Genomic DNA, 17712 nt, shown 5'->3' with positions numbered 1-17712 from the left:
AGAGAACACACCACACACACAGTCACCAGACAGGTGCCTTTGCAAGGCAGCATTACAACCCCTTCAGACTTAGCTTGCGTGTGACACTGCTAAAATCGAATAGGTACTGACTTAAAGCACCTGTCTCTATACAAGACAGTTCGAGCAGGCCAGATAAAGGAGATGAGAAAATCAGGCAAGAAAACCTTTTCATGATCTCCTTCCTTCGAAGAGCTTCACGGCATTCTCAAGGCTGCATATACATGTTTGTGGCAAGAAGCAAATGTACTTTTACGTTAAAAACGAGCTTTTAGCAAATCCGATCACGGTACTACGCTTGGGCTCACATGGCTTCAACTGACTATGGATACCCAAAAAATCGCTTTTAAATGTTTTAACGCAGCTGGCAATAATTATAATCACATTTCACATCGTTTCAGAATCAGAGTTTATTTTGATATGGAGTGATTTACAGTTAACAATATAAACAGATTTATGATGCCAAATGAATCTACATAAATTAAAAAAAATATAAGATCATATGGAAATAACGTGATATTAAGTGGTGGGGCTATGAAATGGATGAGGGGGGGGCTGCAAGTTCTGGACCTCTGATTGAACCATTCTTTTTTACACATCAGTAGTGAACACGCAAACTGTGCACAGGAGCAGCCCTTGACCTCTTCTGGTTCTGGTTACAAGCCCACTTCTTTCCCTCTTGATCTTGGTATGTAGTTCTTTCGCTCGTTTCATCTCGTCTGTGCCACTCTTGTGCCCCGGGTTTCAGTGTGTTCCTCAGTATCGGAAACGGTGTCCAAGTCGCAGTCTTCTTTCCCTTTCGTTTTCCACCGCACTCACTGCCACCGGTCCACACTTGCGCAACAGCAGAGAAAGCTGCGGAAAGTCAGCGCGTCTTTTTTTCTTTTCTCTCTCTCTCCTAAGCAGGTGCGGCGCGTGTGAGGAGGCGAGAGGGAAACCCATGACTTCCGCGTTTTTCCTCCCTCGGCGAAACCTCGCGCAGAGTAAGCGCACAGCAGGCGGGCGACTCAGGCTATAAAAAGTCAATATGATGCGCACTGTCCCGACAGTAGCCTCAACACCCAGAGCTGTCTGTGTGACACCCCGAGGACTAACCTGTGGACCTAAACCATCGAGCGACAGGAACTGCACAACTTTGTATCCCATAATCGAGCCTTTTTTGGTCGCTGAAACTTGGGAGACTTTTGCCCGAACCTCAGTCACTTTACTGCCCGTGGATGAGAGACCAGAACCGTGAGATGGACGTTGAGTCTCTCCAGAAGACAGACAGTAGACGCGGAAGCTGCCTGGACGTTTTTCTCGTTGTGTCCATCGTTTTTCTCTTTGTGGCGGTGACGGGCTTGGCTGCCGGTGGAGCGATGTTTGCGCTGGACGTGCGCTCTCAACTCAAGCCTTTTGAAGTCTTACCTCCCACAGCTGAAAGGTTGACAGGACCCGCACCTTACCCAGAGTACAAGGTAAACAAATCACTACAGTGGTTTTGCACAAATGTATTCTCTTTTCTTTTGTCTTCGACCCAAGACCCATGTCTTGTGCACACTTTAATGATCTCATTTTTCAATTTTTTGTTTTTGTTTCAATAGATGCAGAAATTTGCCTTCCTGGAAGCCAAATCAGGTAAATACACTTAAGTTTGCTATAAATACAAACACACTTTAACTTATCCTCCTTTCACTGAATTAATATGAACAACGTTATGTAACAATAAAACTAGTAACCAAAGTACGGAAGCGCATTGCATTCATTTGAAAAAAAAAAAAAAAAAAAAACTCCGTTTTTTTCTGAGTAATTGATTTTTTTGGAACTTTTTTTTTTTTTCTGTTTTACTGTCTAAAGTTTTTCTTTTCCTGTTTTTCGGAGTCATTTTTTTTCTGGGAACATCCAACCTGCAAGTGACTCCCATATTTTCAGCAGTGTCCTGATCTTCTCTTGAGTCACCACGTAGCCAGCCTGAATGCATTTCAAATGCATCACCTTGTATCCATGGAGCATGCCATATCTGTCCAACTGATCATGGAGAAACATTGCTATGTCTAACAGATCTGAGTGGTCTTTCCTTCTGAACAACCGTAAAGTCCTCGGGTGCCTGCGTAAAGTCGACAAACTAATGGTAATACCATCTATGTGACCTAAGGACAGGACTATCTCCCAGTGTCTTAAGCCCACATTAAAAGTAAAACTTGATTAAACTAAAGAAGCCGTCCATGTTGTTATAAATCGAACTCTCAATAAAGTAGTGAATGCGTTTACTGTTTCAAATGCTCTCTAAACTAAAAATTAGTCAGTAAATCAGAAAAAAATACTCAGAAAAACCAACCGTGAAAAAAAATTATTCAGAAAAACCAACCATGAAAAAAAAAAATGCAATGTGCTTCCGTACTAAAGTCATATGAAGTTTTCTTGTTAATGTTTGGGTCAGACTGTATTTATTCAGGGCCCTACAGTCGTCTAGTTTCTTGGTTTTAAGAACCTTTATGAACATCAGTCTAAACACTATCTGCAGGTTGAAGTCTCATCTGTGTCCAAACAAGACAACACAGGAGAGCAGTTTAACTGATGAGATTAGATAAATCATTGCTGCACACTTCAGTGCCTCCATTTACAGTCAACTCAACAACGTAGAAACAAAACAACACCACTTGTACCCAATTTACGTAGAGAAAAAAAAATGCATATAATCTGCATATACATTGCACAAAAGGCATATTGCGCAGTGAGAATTTCACAATCCCTGCAGCTTCAAGCAGCATTGTTTTTACGTTTGAAAGAACAAACAGACAAACCTTTCAAACTGCTGACAGCCAGTTAATGAGCCATATGTAGAAGCTGCATCTAAAACTTGTCTGTGTTTGTCTCCTCCTGCAGTTGAACTCAAGAACTCCACCATGCACTGGCATCCAGTCCACTATGGTGCTGCTGTGTCCGTCGGAACCAACTTCTTGTTCAACCCGGCGCAGCAGTCGCTGAAGCCACATCAAGAAGGGACCTACTTCATGTACATGGAACTCAATGTAACCTGCACCTTCAATTGCAATGCGGGCCTCTTAAGCGTCAGTGTGGGCGATAAACTCACGTGTACGTTGAGGCTTCCAGCTACAACAAGTTCAACACCTGTGAGCAAGAAGTGCTGGGCAGTGAGCCAGATGAATGGAAAGAAACTGGTCATGCAGATGACAGTGCATGGAGCGGAAATGAGGTACTGGAGACTGGAGTCAACGGGCTCAGGATTTGGGATGTTCCTTGTGGACTAATATGGACATTGTAGTGCGACTGTTGTCACCGTGGTGCAGATGTGTCCTGACCTGTGCTTCATACCTAAAAAAAAAAATGTTTCTTCAAGTGCATGTGGGTGAAAACGGGGCACACACAAACTTAAAGGTGTAAGACAATTTCTTCCTCTCACATACAATTTAAGGAGAAGATACAGAAAGGACTAGACACTCATTCCATGTAAATATGAATATTTGTTGCACTGCATGTGATATATTTATTCAGTAATATTTATGTGCTGTTATTTATATTCTAATACTGTTGCCATTTGTTTTCGATACAAATGTATTTTCATGGAGATGCCACTACATTAGTGCTGAAGTGCAATATGTTGTTTTTTAAGCAGCCTGCATCAGGTCAAGAGACATCACAGCTCTTGTTTTATTTATTTGAAAGACTTGGAAGCTCAAAGAAACGACGTGAGATCATTTCTGTTACCAAACTCCAACTTCCAAGTTCCTCAGGGACCTCATTAAGATCTGCTGTAGGCACGGCTTTTCATCTCTTCTGCCAAACGATGAGCTACACAAAATGAACAAACAAAACAACAACTGCTTTTACATATGTATCTGTTGAGAAACTGTTTATACGTCCTATGGACAAACTACACACTGTTGAATGTATTTTTTTTTTACCATGATCCATATTAAACATGGACATATTTATGGGTGCGGTGGGCACCGAGTTCATTTTCGGGAAGTGGAGAGAGCGGTTGGTAGCTGTGAAAGTGATAGTGGCAATATATGAAATGGAATATGTTGTAAGTTTATAGGTAAAGGAAAGTTCCCTGCTGTTACGCAGCCTGTACCGGGAACTGCATGTACATCACTTCCTGTTTATTTACCATGTATGTGGTTGAGAACTAAACACGAACACCGGAAAATGACAAACACACATTAAATTAATTGACTCCGAAAATGCTTCAGTGTCATTTGCCACAACCTAAATTTTTGATGACGATAGTTGGTTTTGGGGTTAGTTAGTTATTTCCAAAGACACAAATGTGTCAGTGAGTGTCCTAAAAACTACATAAAGACCAATAAGTGCAAGGATTTATATGCAAGATTATAATAAAAAACTAATTCAACATTAAAGTTCAAACATAAGCTTTTTCTTGCTACCAAATCGAATTTAATCCAATCTATTCTAGTATAATCTTCAAACCTATAGATCAAGTTATGAGGTGTATTTGTATTATTTACTTAAAACAGTAATATCTGCATTATTTTTTTAATAACCAAAATTTAAACAACAAACGTGAAAGGGCACAGTCATCATTAGTGAGGCAACACTAATAGTGATACAGTAAATCATTGAAATCTGCACTCCCCTTCAGCCTTGAGGAGATTTGGTGAACACCTTTGTTCCTACAGCTTCCTACAGCTTCACACACACACACACACACACACACACACACACATATATATATATATATACATACACATATATACATACATGTATATGTATATATGTGTATATGTATATATATATACACGTATATATATATATATACGTGTATACATATACACATATATGTGTGTATATATATGTGTATATGTATACACATATATGTGTATATATGTGTATACATATACACATATATACATATATGTATGTATACATAAACATATGTATATGTTAACAAGGTAAACCCCTAAAATAAAGAAATAAAGGCTCTAACTGCAAAATTTGTAACTAATTTAAAGCTCAGCATTAATAACATGTTCTAACTAGTGTTCATATGTCTTGCCGCCTTTGTTCAAACATTGCTACACATGGCATGCACTTGTGTCCTTGTGCATGTGTCTGAGAGGTGAAAAAGTATTCCATATTCAAAGCATTTGATATGCAAATATCAATTATATTATACTATACCTTTAAGCTGAACATAAACACCTATATAAACACAGCGAGTGAAGTGAATGCTGCAGGAAATGAACACGTACTCTGTTGCTTTCATGCTTGAGCTGCAGAACAAAAAAAAAAAGGTCTTGTTTGTGTGTTTGTTTCACTCGGATGCACAGATGTTTATCTGCCTCTCAGAGCAGGAAATGACCCAAATCTGACAGCGGCATCTTTCCATTTACTGAAAACGTTCTCAGGGCTGACACACAGTTAGCTGTCTGTCTACCTGTCCATGCAGTTTCCTGCAATTTTATCACGTATTTTGCTTTTTGGAATTTGTACTTGACTGTCTTGACTTGTTGGACATGACTGGGTTTTTCCATTAGACACTGCTGCTGCTGCTGCTGCTGCTGCTGCTGCAGCGTTGGTGCAACTTTCCCCGGTGAACTGAGAAAAGAGCTGAGTCACCGATACCAACCTCAGAACTTCAGCACTCTTCATCCTCTCCTAAGTGCATCCTTACTCAACCACATCCTCCCCCTCTCTCTAACCCAAACTCTTAATCTAATCCACCTAAAGCCAAATCTAAAATCAAGGCTTAACCCTCAAAAAAGCTCTTTAAGTTGTCGTCACAAAGATGTTTTTTTCACAGCCTACTACTATCTCACACACACACACACACACACACACACAGGTTCACACAGCTATCCTTTTAAGGTCCCTGTATTGACTTCACTCTAACCTTAACCAGTAACCTGTTAATGCCTAACCTTTGCCTTCATTTTAACCACAATTCAAATCTTAGCCCTAAACTTTAACCAGTTCTTCAAACGGAATCCGGTTCTGCCTTTTTTGGGGGAACGAAAATGAACAAATAACGGAAACTAAAATTGAAAGAAAATCTTTGTGAACTGAAATGAAAATAAAGAAACGATAACTAACCGAAACTGAATTGTGTGTTCAGAAAACTGACTGAAACTAAACTAATTGTAGCGTCTTTTAAAGCTTTTATTTCATACCTTTCATGCATAAGCCTTTAGGGTTTATAGGAAATGTATTTATTTTTTTCTCTGCTGGCAATTTTGAAAGGTTGTATTGTTTTTTAACTTCTGAGACTCCTGGCACACAAGCAATCATTATTATTATTAGCATTTATCATTATTGTTATTATTATTATTATTGTTCATGTTGTGATGTTCATATGAGTGAGTGAGTAAGTGATGACTTATTGTGACCTTTTTGAATCTTGCACCTGGGAAATACAAAAAAAACGTAAGCATTTACAAAATTAAGAATAAATTAAAACAAACTCATTTTAAAAACTAAATAAAAACTATCCAAAACTATTGATTGGGACCAGGTTTTGGTCTCCATGAGGACTACTGGTCCTGACAAGGTCAGTGTTTATGCCAGAAAAGGTCCTAAAAACACACACACGCACTCATCTGCTCATCTGTTATGTGACATCTGTGAGCAGAAAAGGAATTTGTGTGATCTCCTTATCTGTCCAAGAGATCTTATCAGGAACTGATGGTACCTCAAGTTTAGTTTGATCAACTGTAAATTTATTAACATGAAAAAACAAAGTATGTTACATGATATCAAGTAGGATATGATCTGAATATCAGATACTTTTCTTTCTTTTTACGATGTGTCACACCATGTTTACTGTACATTGCATATATTAGATATATATAAAAAAGAAGATGATCATAGCATCGTGTGTAAATGAACACAAACCCAGACATACATGTAGAGTCTGATCACACATGTCATTATTTTTTCCCTAAGGAAATATCATAAAGGCCCCCATGAAGTTGTCTGCAGGTCCTGGTCGCATTCGCTGTATATTCTCCAATGTGACGAATATTTTATCCCCACTCTGCAGGTGGAAAATCCCAGCAAGGAAGCTGTTCCACATGTTCTCCCCGGCTGATGTCTTACTTGTCGGTTTTGGGTGCCGGCAGCGGAAACTTGAGAGGAAACATGGCACAGAGATGTCTGGAGTGAAACTCACGGAGAAGACAGCGTGCACTCATGTCAGCTTCAATGCAACAAACAAAGAATGAAAGTGACTAACCTTTTTGATCTCATCAGTTCTAACGATTCACCGTAGGCACTTGTGTTTTTCATGACTTTGTGCAGGATAAGGGAACACTCCACTGCTGCGTTCAGTTGCACTTTGGAGTACAGGTAGTAGTAACCGTCCTTCTCGACCAACAGTTGACCCTTGTCGTAGCCCATATTGTGTGTAACGGCATCACCACTGTTGTGTATCCACTGCACCACATTGTTTTCCCCGACAGGACTATTGGAGCCTTTGATAAAAAGAGATTGAAAAATCAAAACCATGAAATAAATTCAACTATTTTGAACAAAATTTAGGTGGCGTGTGAGCGCTGACCCATGAGATGAGCGAACGGCCTTTCCTGGATCTGTTGTGGTCGCACTATGGCAATCTCATTGATCTCTGATGGGATAAAAGCAGGAGAAATTGATAAATCGATTTATGTGAAAAAAATAAATAACCAAAATAATTTTGTGATAAGAGAGAGATATTAATAACCTTTAGATCCCACTTGACTCATTAAGTTGGCAATCTGAAACGTTAAAAAAAGAGTCAAACAACCCACGTACTGTAGCTCAGACAGTGACAGAGTAACCAGTTAACATACTGCACACTCTTACATACCTGCTGGCCAGATGTTTTAGGATTGGACCAGTTCAAGTAGAAATGATGAGAGTCACTGAGGGCCTGCAGTGAGAGGAAGACAAAAACTAAACCGAGAGAATAATAAACTAAATCTGTGTGTTACATGCCAACTTTCTCTCTTTTGGCTCCATTTAAAAAGGACTGGAGTCATTTTTGTTATTCTTCTTTTCATCACTTCAGCTTTTTCTGTCCTCTAAGGTTTGATTTTTGTTTTTTGACAGCGGTGCACATCAGAACTCCATAACATGAACAAACCTGATGCAAACGAACAGTATTATGAAACTGTCTTTGGAAAGTGAAGCCATAATGTGGGTTTTAGAGAGATAGCAAAGGGAAGTAGAACTAAAAACAGAGTCCATCTGACACATTTTTATCAGGGTGAAACTTAGAGAGCAGACGAGAGACATAGGGAAATTCTAGAAGAAAGGGATTTTTCAAAATGCTTTCTCTCTCTCTTTACACAGACAAACAGACACACATGCATCATCATGCTCACCTCTGTTTTCTTGTGCAGTACGTAGATGAAAAACCCCTGCAGAACAAGTCCCAACATGGTCAGAGCCACCAGCAGGAGGAGAAACTTTTGGCCTACTCTACCCCACAGTGGGTCCCTCTTCCTGGGCATGGAGACAAAGTCTGGGTGACTGTCCACCACAAACACTTGGGGGCAGACTCCCACGTCGCCCTCTGCCATGTCACCAAATCACAACTCCACCTGGGACGCCGAGGCTAATTGTTGAGGGCTCTGATTTGGGCAAAGAATTGACAGAAACAGGATTAGGGTTAGGTAAATCAAACGAAGAAGGAACAGAGAGACAAATTAAAGGAGAAACTACATTAAAAAAAGAGTTTTCTGTCCTCTGCTCACAATAGGAATGTGTAATGCAACCAGCACCTGGGAAACAATGCCATTTCTGCACACTGAAATTACTGCAGACACGCAAGAAGACAGCTGTGGCAGGTCCTGTGAATCCATCTCCTGCATTTTGTCCATGGCATTTTAAGGGAGATTACCTTGGCTTCTTGCACCTGATGCTCCTCCACAGCTCACTCAGCCTCCCAGCAGCTGAGTGTAGTTTTGAAGCTGTTTTGAAATACAACAGCAGAGAAAACAACGTCCTGAAACACAGTTTCTATTTTCTATTTTAAAATTCCGTGTTTTAGCGTTTCTCGATGCCTCACCTTCTGAAACAAATGTCCTCTGACTGCACCAAGTGGAGGTTTCTGTCCTCCCTCACCTCTTGTGTGTGCTCGCCTGCTGTCAGCTGTCACTAATATTGCTTTTTAAGCACGCTCAAGTAAGCAGGAAATGAAGATGACATGGGGAAGAGGCAGTGTTAGAGTGAGTAGTGTGTGTGTGTGTGTGTGTGTGTGTGTGTGTGTGTGTGTGTGTGTGTGTGTGTGTGTGTGTGTGTGTGCGTGTGTGGGACACTCCCCAAAACTGCTGAACATAGTTATCGTCCCTCAGCTGACACTTCCTTTTCTAGCACTTCAATTTCTCACCCCTTGTGTCTCATGTTTGACAGAACGCTTCTGGGTTGTTTTCTCAGCGTATGGTAACTTTCTTTTTTTCTGTGTGTCTTCTGAGAAACTCTCTGACTCAATTTTTCAGGGTTATATCAAACGAATATCGGACAAAAGAATTCACACCAAATGCACTATTTAATCTGCATTTTAGACTGAGCATCACTGTGACACTAAAGCAGTTTCCCCCTTATATAACCCCCGTTATGTGCTGAGGATTGTGGCTGATCCTTTTTTCCCTTAATACAACAAGAAGATCTTAATTACACTCATAATTTGTTATTTCTGCATAAGGCAACAAGACTTTTGTATCTTGAACTCCCATCTGAGTGAACTTTATCTAATAAAGATGATCAAAATATAGAGACACCATTTGGGTGTCTGTAAAGCTGATGAAGTTATATTTAAGGTAAGGGTCCAATGCGTTTTATTTAGCAATATTAAGTTGCTTTGCATATCCTACAACCTGTGTATTATATGTACATTTATATATACTGTACATATACATCTTTCTGTACGGCCACAACATTAAAATAGATGACTGGTTTTTAAATATTGTGGCTGATCTATGCAACTGTTTGTGGCAATATTATGAGCAATATGTTGATTTTAGGAACTTGGTCATCTAACATCAGTCACAGCAGCGTGCAGTGATTGAAGCCTCGTCTCTCACAGATAAGAGTGAATGAAGAAGGCAGTGAATGTGGCCACGCGTTTTTGTTTTTTTTCCCCTCCCTTGATTACGGTCACTGCTTTGTTCAAGTGTTGCCACACTTGGAGTATTCTTGTCATGTTCCTTTTTTTTTTTTTATTACATATGATTTATCGGTACTCATTTTCTGCTTTGAGAAAAACAATGTGACTTTTCCTGCTTTATTTTTTTTTTTACAGGGAAATTCCACTTTATGTGCTAATTATAGATGCTTCTTTTTCTTGTTTTATCCATGCTTGTTTCATCACTTCACTGAAATCATGGTCAAACTCGTGGTAATTTGACCCTTGCCTTGGTTGTTGTAGGCGGCGGAGGAGGAGGAGGAGGAGGAGGAGGAGGAGGCCGTTTGAAATGACAGGCTCCATATGTCGAAACTACACAACATATATGTACACTGGCTTACTTGCCACACACACATTAGTTCCATAGCACTACACTGACTTAAATTAATCACCTGGAGACTTACTCTTAGCATAATTCATAACTACTATTTATCCCATTCTTTTGCTGTTTCCTAATCTAAAGCCAAACATTACCACATCATAGTGACATGTTTTTATGCAGGTCCCCACAGCATGAGTAATAACTGGACCACAAAACCATACACAGAGACACAAATGCACTTTGAACATCGCATTCAGTGGGGGATAAAAATAACAGGAAGGACAGATGGAAGTCAACCAGAGTTTTGCTGTTACTGTTACGCACACAGGTATGAATCACAAAAATGAACAGTCAAATCATCACTTTTCATAAACTTGGCTTCCTCATTTGGCCCGCTGTTGCTTTACTGTATCTTCCACGTTATAAATTCCCATTTTACGCACATGTCCCTAAGTGAATTGCAGTTTTCGCAACAACACATCTTATATCCTTCCCATTTTCTCTGTCACAAGCTGCCAGTGGGTGAATTTCATCAGCCGATTGTTATCCGTGACACGTTTGTCGTTTTCTCTGCAGTAAAAAGCAGTAGTGTGGAATAACGTATTACGCGGTGGCTTAATTGTGTTTGGCTGCATCAGTTTTCAAGGTTGTGGTGTTTGCTCATTCAACTGAACTGAGCCATTGATGTTATTCCTAACATCTGTACTGTTTGTAATACGACAAGTCAAAATGTCTGCTGTAAAGAAAAAAGAAAAAGTGGATACTAGGGATGGGATGATGGCACTTTTTTGTGTCTGATACTAACTTGAGTATCTATAAAGACGATATTATTCCAATACAGTCATTTTTGGCCATTTATGAACTATGAAGCCGTTAACAACACATTAGTGCTGAGTCATTTCAAAGACATAATTCTTCACCCATGTAACAGCCCAAACATGACTCAACTAAAATGCTTTTTTAAAATAAAAATGCGATATACAGGATTTTTGAATTGTATAGATTAAAGTCATAATTCTGAGACTGATCTTTGACTTTTGTTTTCTTTCTTTAAAAAAAAGAAAAATGTGTGTGTTTCTTACACAAATGTAATCTCAATGTCACTGTAACTCATGGATGCATTATAAGAACAGTCCTTATAGTACATCCATGGCGTATGGAAGGTGCTCTATCCAGGTTTTAGAATAGATTCCATGGTGTTATTGTATCAGGGTGATCGAGACCTGAGCTCCAAGCTGATTGGAGGGGCTTTGCTACTCTTCGCCCTGTGATTGGTCCGCAGAGTTACCCTTGTTCCGCGTCCTCCGTCCAATCAGAGCGTCGCAAAGTTCTCGTGCGGAAGAGAGGACGGAGAAGGAGATGGCTGAAGTTAGGTAGCGCTGTGTTTGGGAATAATATCTTCTCCATGGAGCTTCTCAGCAGGAAGCAGGGCAGCCGGGGTCGGCTGTTTGTACTCGCTGTTGTTTGCGGGCTGTGTTTAGGGTCCGTGCGCTGTTTCGGACCGAGTCAAGACAGCGAGTTCACGTTTATGCTACCTGCCGGAAGATCAGAGTGTTTCTTCCAAACAACAATAAATAATGGTTCGATGGAGGTCGAATTTCAGGTAACTGCGCGCGCGCGCTTGTGTATTCTTGTGTACACGACATTTAGGGACACCGGGTCGGTGCTGACGACAGACCGTCCGTGCTCCGACTGCTGCAAGAGGTCCACGACTGATACTGGTTATTCTATGACCGATGCAGGTTTTTTTTTTTTTTAGAAATCAGGACCGTATGATATATAGAACATGATTTGTCAAACTGGCTTACCTAAATGTGCAGTGTTGTGTGTGTGTGTGTTAAAATGTGACTTCTGATGGTGAAGCTGCAGAGTGCAGCAAATGGAGGACTCAGGAAACTATGGTGGCCTTTGCGTGTCAAAAAGGACGTGAAAACTCTCCACTGTCTAAGATGTTAACGCCTTCATTATTTGTTTATGCTTTGTGTTCAAGTGGGTGGAGTGTTCCTTCATCATTCTGCATAGTAATCTTATGCTTCTAAATGCAGTCTGTTGTACGAACATGTTGGTGCGATATGACGCCCTCTGTAAGACCACAGATATTGGTTACAAAACTGTAATTAGTATACATATTTTAAAGCAATTATACACGTAAACAAACACCATGTGCCATTTAACAAAAGCTGTGTTTCCACCAAGTGACCTGTGTTTCCATTAGTAATGGTACCAAAATAACTGGCCCCAGCTGTTCCATTCATTGGTACCCTTCTCTTTGGGTACCGGAGTTAAATGGTACCATACGATCGGAGCTCCTCCCACTACAGTCAGCTGATTGGGCATCAGAAAAACATCACTCCTTTGTGACTGGTGTAAATGTCCCATGAAAGTCGATGCACATACATACAAAGCTTGACGTCTTGAGACAAACGGCCATAGACCGAGCAGAAAAAAGAGCTGCTGGGCGACCTCCATTGTTGTTGTGTTGTGTCATGTTCAATGCCGTTACGCAGCCCTCGGGCACAGTCCACGCCCCTCCTACCAAGTAATGGTACTGTTCTCCAAACCGCGCTGTGCTGCACCACACCGAACCGTACCATGATGGAAACACAGCAAAAGTGACGTGTATCTGTCTGTGAAACCATGCAGGCCTGATGGATGGAGGGCAGCTGAGAATGTCACAGAGGGACCTCTCACACTTTGTTGAGTGACTGTTGGGTTCATTGTCATCTTCCTGACCAAGGCTCTTCTTGCTCAGTTACACAGCTTAGCTAGATACCATTAAGAGTCTTGGTGGTTCTCTGCCTCATCATATTTAAATTGTGTTTGACAGATGGATGCATGTTGTTAATGTGGAAAAACGTTGTTACAGACCGATCGCTGTTAAAAGTAGCTTTATCCATTTAACCACAATTACCTGAGCAAAAACTAATGAAGGTCTTACCACTCTCTTAAGCCATTTGTTTGCACAGGATCATGTGTCATCGTGTAAAGTCTTACTCATCTGACGTGTGTTTGTTTAGTGGGCGAGTCTTAAAGACCACATTATGGTCTCTCATGCAACAGGGTTTTAAGACTGCTTGATAATGTTTAGCCGGGTGAAAGTACACACACCATATACAGTAACTGCAGTGTGAAGTAAAAATAAAATAAAATGAAATGAGGAGAAAGTCCTGCTGCTCTGTGTGTACAGTATGTGCTTGTGTTTCCTTCCAGGTGATTGCAGGTGCTGGTATGGATGTTGACTTCACCATCATCTCTCCAGGAGGCGTCCAGCTCATCGCTGATGCTCGACGGTCTGACGGGGTTCACCTGTGAGTGCAACCTCCACACTTGATATGTTTCAGCCGTGTTGGATCTGTCTGTTTGACTTTGATCTCACTCTCTGTTATTTCCAGTGTGGAGCCTACAGAGCCGGGAGACTATCAAATCTGCTTTGACAACAGCTTCAGTCGCTTCTCAGAGAAGATGGTGTTCTTCGAGATCATCATCGAGGGTCAGGCAGGAGATGTGGCTGGAGAGGATGACTTGGCGGATGTAGAGGACCCCGATGGAAACCTGCTCGAGTATAAGCTAGACGACATCCGGGTGAGATGCACGTTTATGGTTTACACGTTACTTAAAAAAAGAAAATCTACAGTTGACAGTTGATTTGTCAAGTCCAGTGGGGAAAAGATACTGTATCTGCAAGCAAGAGAACAGGGTCATGAAGGAACAAACCATGGTGGCTTAAAGACAGAATAAAGACGACTCGAGTTTTTCTGGCTCGTGTAGCACTTGGAAAGAAATCATACTTGCTTTGGTTTGAAAACCTAAATCACTCTCTGTCTTTGTTCATGAACAATTAAATCAGTGCAGCTGATGCCCTGTCTATTTGTTCCCCTTACATGTGTAACAGTTTAATTATTTACAGTAACTAATTATGTATTGGCAAACATACACTTGACTCGTAGGTGCCGCTTTGATTCCTCAATCACCAAGTTAAGAAAGAGTCATGCGAAGGGGTTAGCACTTTTATTTTCACTTGCCGTACATCCAAGTTACATTTCCGTCTACATGATGTCCAAGCTTCTTTCAGATCAACAACACAACACAGAAATATTCCCTTGATGTTCCAGGTCGTGAATGACAATCTCTCGATTCAACGTAACACAGGCCTGGCGGTCAAAAAAAAGCCTTTTTACACCAAACCTAGTACAGCTTCTAACGGACACGTCAACCCACAAAACTGCTTGATATTTTCCAGTAACCCTAAACTAAATTAACTCAATAGTTGCTCCTACAAATACAAATTTCCAGTTTGTGCCCTCCTCCCTCTCACGCATACACGCCTAGCACCATTCAGGGTGAGGCCACTCATTACCCTAACCTTAACCATCACAACTAAATGCCTAACCCTAACCCCAAAACCCTCTCTTTAAAGCCCTTTAAAGGGTTGACAGAATGTGAGCCCAAATGTCCTCACTCTCTTAGGTTAATTGTTATATTGTTTTGGTCCTTATTAAGAAACCCATTCAAGAACACACACACACACACACATACACACATCTTATCTTCTGCTTGATATTTTTCTTTTTATAGTGCTTCAGTAAGTTAGATGTTGTATATCTCTTTTTTTAAATGTCCAGACTTTGTCCGGGATAATATTATGTATTATACGTACTACAACTTAAATCAGGCATGTCCAAAGTCCGGCCCGCGGCTTCAGTTTTATAATGTATTATTTATGGCGAGGGATGGACTTGGACAAAAAATTGACCTTGTACGTTGCGTGTGGCTCAGCTGGTAAGGAAACCCGGTTTTGAAACCCCCCTGTGACAGACATGCACTCATCTCATATTATTATATTTCACAATGATAATTGTGACAATGAAAATTAAATTTTTATAAAACAGTGCATGTAAATGTTACTGTTAAAGAGAAAAAAAAAAAAAAAGGGCCATTGGCCCCCATAAATCTTCAGATTATCATTTTAACTTTAGACACCCCTGACTTACATAAAACACAGTCTGTTTCTGGACTGAATTTTGTGTGATATATCTTAAATGTATGAAATGTATGAACCACAATCTATAAGTTAAATATTAAATGAATGAAACAGGTGTAGTTATTAAAAGGACATTGACCTGATTGATCAACCCAACCTTATAATCGGTCTACCTCTACTGCCCTTCAAGTATATCTCGTTCCTCAGACTCAGTCAGTTTGACATATTGCTTCATAATCTTTCTTTATAGTGATGTGATATCATGTAACTCGCCCTGCTGCTGTTAGCACAAGATAACACAATGTACACATCACATCAGGAAGTATGCTCTTCTAACACCAGAGTGACGTGTGTTGATAGCTATAGAGCTGGAATGTTTTTTTTTTTACAGGCTCATTTATGTAAAAATAAACAAAGAAAGAGCACAAAACCACATCTCTTATCCATTTTTCGTATGTCATCAGCAGGGGCAAACTGGCAGGGGGAAGTGGGAAAGCTTCAACTGAACAAGTCATGCACTGGTGGTTTCTGGGTTTATGGGCTTTGCTGACGGCTGATTCTTTTTCTTCATGTGTGGCAAAATCAGAAAATTAGCGCTAGAAAATAAGCGACACTTTTATTGAGATCAGTAACAGAGCGTGTGATAACAACTGTAAGCTCTGGTTTGAAGACCGCCTTGTCGTCTGGCTCCAATCGTCTAACTTCTCTCCTCAGGAATCCATGGACTCTCTGCACAAACGCTTGGAGCGTAGTTGGCAGATGCAGATGGTGTTGCGGGCCTTTGAGGCGCGGGACAGGAACCTCCTGGAAGATAACCTTTGGAAAGTCTCTTTCTGGTCCTGCGCCAGCATGCTGGTGATGCTGTGTGTGGCCTTCACTCAGGTTAATAGATTAGTAGCACTTGAGCACACTTAAGAACAACATGAATCACAAAGCAGCACAACATGCTCTCCTGTCTGTGTCCACTCCCAGGTCTACACTGTCCGGAAACTGTTCGATGATAAGCGGAGGGTCTGCACGTAGAGAAGACATCGTGATGCGCATCAAGACTGGGCTGGGAAGCAAGGCGCGATGTGTATACTTTCTTTTTTTTTCTTTTTTTGTCACGACATGAATAGTAGCGATCAACTTCATCACTCCTTTGACATTTTTACATGAACTGTTTACAACCTGTCTTTGAAGGGTATCCACGTAAGGGAACGAGAAATTCCAAATTGGCCATTTCATTTTATTTAATGCCATTTTTACCACAAACCAATGAGAACATCCTTTTTTTAAAAAGTCACGATTCATGTCAACAGCGCCACAGAGGTTGTGTTGCTGCTGAGCCTCTGTTTCTGATACAGTTTGAGGATTTCTGGGGGATTTTTGGCCAAAGGTGAAATGAACCTAATTATGGGTTTAAGGTCAGTTATACAGCATCACTCAAAAAGTAATCTAAATAACTTCTAGTTTGCTAGTTTACAAATAATAACAGTAATAATAATAATAATAATTTGCAATAGTCACTGGTGTATTGGTTTTTCCTGACATTTTTAGTGCAGACGTTGTGTTGATGGTTTGTCAAGTGATCCAAATGTGTCCTTGGTTGTCATTATTACCATTTATTTTTCTTTTCTGAGGGATGTTACTGATTTGTTTCTGTGTGCCAGAAGATGTTAATGTTGGCAAATTAGAATGTAGATAAACTGGGAATATTTCCAGTGACGTACTGTATGTGTGTTGGTGACTCCTCCACACGCACACAGTATGAATATGTTGGTTCAGGTGATACAAAATTGTGAATTGAACAAAAAGTTGCTTTTATTCCGTTTGTTTACAAAGTCGACAACATGTGACATTTGGTTTGTGCTCGTAGACCCATAGAGTGATTTGTTGTGTTTATAATCAGGTTTTCATGGGTGTCATTGAGATTAATAAATACATTTTTACACAGTAGACACTGTGTGATGAGAAGGGTTTTTTTTTTTATTAGACTTGAAACTGAGAGCTAAAAATGCCTGATCTCTACCTCCATCTTGTCCCATTGCTTGTGTCCTCTTCTGTCACACCAACTGTCCTCGTGTCCTCCTTCACAACCTTTATGAACCTCCGCCCGGCAGCTCCATCTTCACCAGCCTGTGTCCTTGCTTCCCTTCCACCTGCTCGCTTGCACACACAATACATCTACCTTCCTTCTCTCCATCAAGTCAGCCACCTCGCTCCCTGAACCAGTCATGGTCCTTACATTTGAAGCACCTCGCCTCGCTGCCTCCTCACACACCT

The 17712-nt window shown here is 40.5% G+C and overlaps 3 protein-coding genes across 4 annotated transcripts; 2 read left to right on the top strand and 1 right to left on the bottom strand.

Annotated features, from left to right (window-relative positions):
* Positions 1-918: 918 nt before the first annotated feature.
* On the top strand, positions 919-4206 carry LOC122770636. The gene is made up of 3 exons (XM_044027601.1): positions 919-1475; positions 1602-1635; positions 2884-4206. Exons 1-3 carry the CDS (start codon positions 1236-1238, stop codon positions 3267-3269), a joined length of 660 nt encoding a protein of 219 aa, XP_043883536.1. The 5' UTR covers positions 919-1235; the 3' UTR covers positions 3270-4206.
* Positions 4207-6676: 2470 nt separating this feature from the next.
* LOC122771364 (tumor necrosis factor ligand superfamily member 14-like) lies at positions 6677-9168 on the bottom strand. 2 transcript variants are annotated; one of them, XM_044028899.1, is made up of 8 exons: positions 9029-9168; positions 8861-8930; positions 8343-8591; positions 7826-7888; positions 7700-7733; positions 7538-7603; positions 7214-7451; positions 6677-7106 (listed from the first exon to the last, which is right to left on the bottom strand). In XM_044028899.1, exons 3-8 carry the CDS (start codon positions 8538-8540, stop codon positions 6920-6922), a joined length of 786 nt encoding a protein of 261 aa, XP_043884834.1. In that variant the 5' UTR covers positions 8541-8591; positions 8861-8930; positions 9029-9168; the 3' UTR covers positions 6677-6919. The 2 variants fall into 2 exon arrangements, with proteins under 2 accessions (XP_043884834.1, XP_043884835.1); XM_044028900.1 differs by lacking the exons at positions 8861-8930; positions 9029-9168 and adding an exon at positions 8742-8854.
* A 2612-nt stretch (positions 9169-11780) lies between these two features.
* On the top strand, positions 11781-17385 carry tmed1b (transmembrane p24 trafficking protein 1b). The gene is made up of 5 exons (XM_044027600.1): positions 11781-12069; positions 13677-13774; positions 13859-14048; positions 16162-16329; positions 16420-17385. Exons 1-5 carry the CDS (start codon positions 11872-11874, stop codon positions 16468-16470), a joined length of 705 nt encoding a protein of 234 aa, XP_043883535.1. The 5' UTR covers positions 11781-11871; the 3' UTR covers positions 16471-17385.
* Positions 17386-17712: the final 327 nt, after the last annotated feature.

Source organism: Solea senegalensis, linkage group LG6 (genome assembly GCF_019176455.1).
Source record: "Solea senegalensis isolate Sse05_10M linkage group LG6, IFAPA_SoseM_1, whole genome shotgun sequence".
In the NCBI taxonomy this organism is placed as follows: Eukaryota; Metazoa; Chordata; class Actinopteri; order Pleuronectiformes; family Soleidae; genus Solea; species Solea senegalensis.
Note: the sequence above shows the minus strand (reverse complement) of the source record. Positions and strands in the feature narration are given on the sequence as shown.

Bases quoted from the DNA above. Each gene is read 5' to 3' on its own strand.
- LOC122770636 (XM_044027601.1), top strand. From the start codon at position 1,236: ATGAGAGACCAGAACCGTGAGATGGACGTTGAGTCTCTCCAGAAGACA. The intron at 1,476-1,601 runs GTAAACAAATCA...TTGTTTCAATAG, and splicing joins CACCTTACCCAGAGTACAAG to ATGCAGAAATTTGCCTTCCT. The intron at 1,636-2,883 runs GTAAATACACTT...CTCCTCCTGCAG, and splicing joins CTTCCTGGAAGCCAAATCAG to TTGAACTCAAGAACTCCACC.
- LOC122771364 (XM_044028899.1), bottom strand. From the start codon at position 8,540: ATGGCAGAGGGCGACGTGGGAGTCTGCCCCCAAGTGTTTGTGGTGGAC. The intron at 7,889-8,342 runs GTGAGCATGATG...CTCTCACTGCAG, and splicing joins TACTGCACAAGAAAACAGAG to GCCCTCAGTGACTCTCATCA. The intron at 7,734-7,825 runs GTATGTAAGAGT...TTAACGTTTCAG, and splicing joins CTAAAACATCTGGCCAGCAG to ATTGCCAACTTAATGAGTCA.
- tmed1b (XM_044027600.1), top strand. From the start codon at position 11,872: ATGGAGCTTCTCAGCAGGAAGCAGGGCAGCCGGGGTCGGCTGTTTGTA. The intron at 13,775-13,858 runs GTGAGTGCAACC...TGTTATTTCCAG, and splicing joins CGGTCTGACGGGGTTCACCT to TGTGGAGCCTACAGAGCCGG. The intron at 16,330-16,419 runs GTTAATAGATTA...GTCCACTCCCAG, and splicing joins TGTGTGTGGCCTTCACTCAG to GTCTACACTGTCCGGAAACT.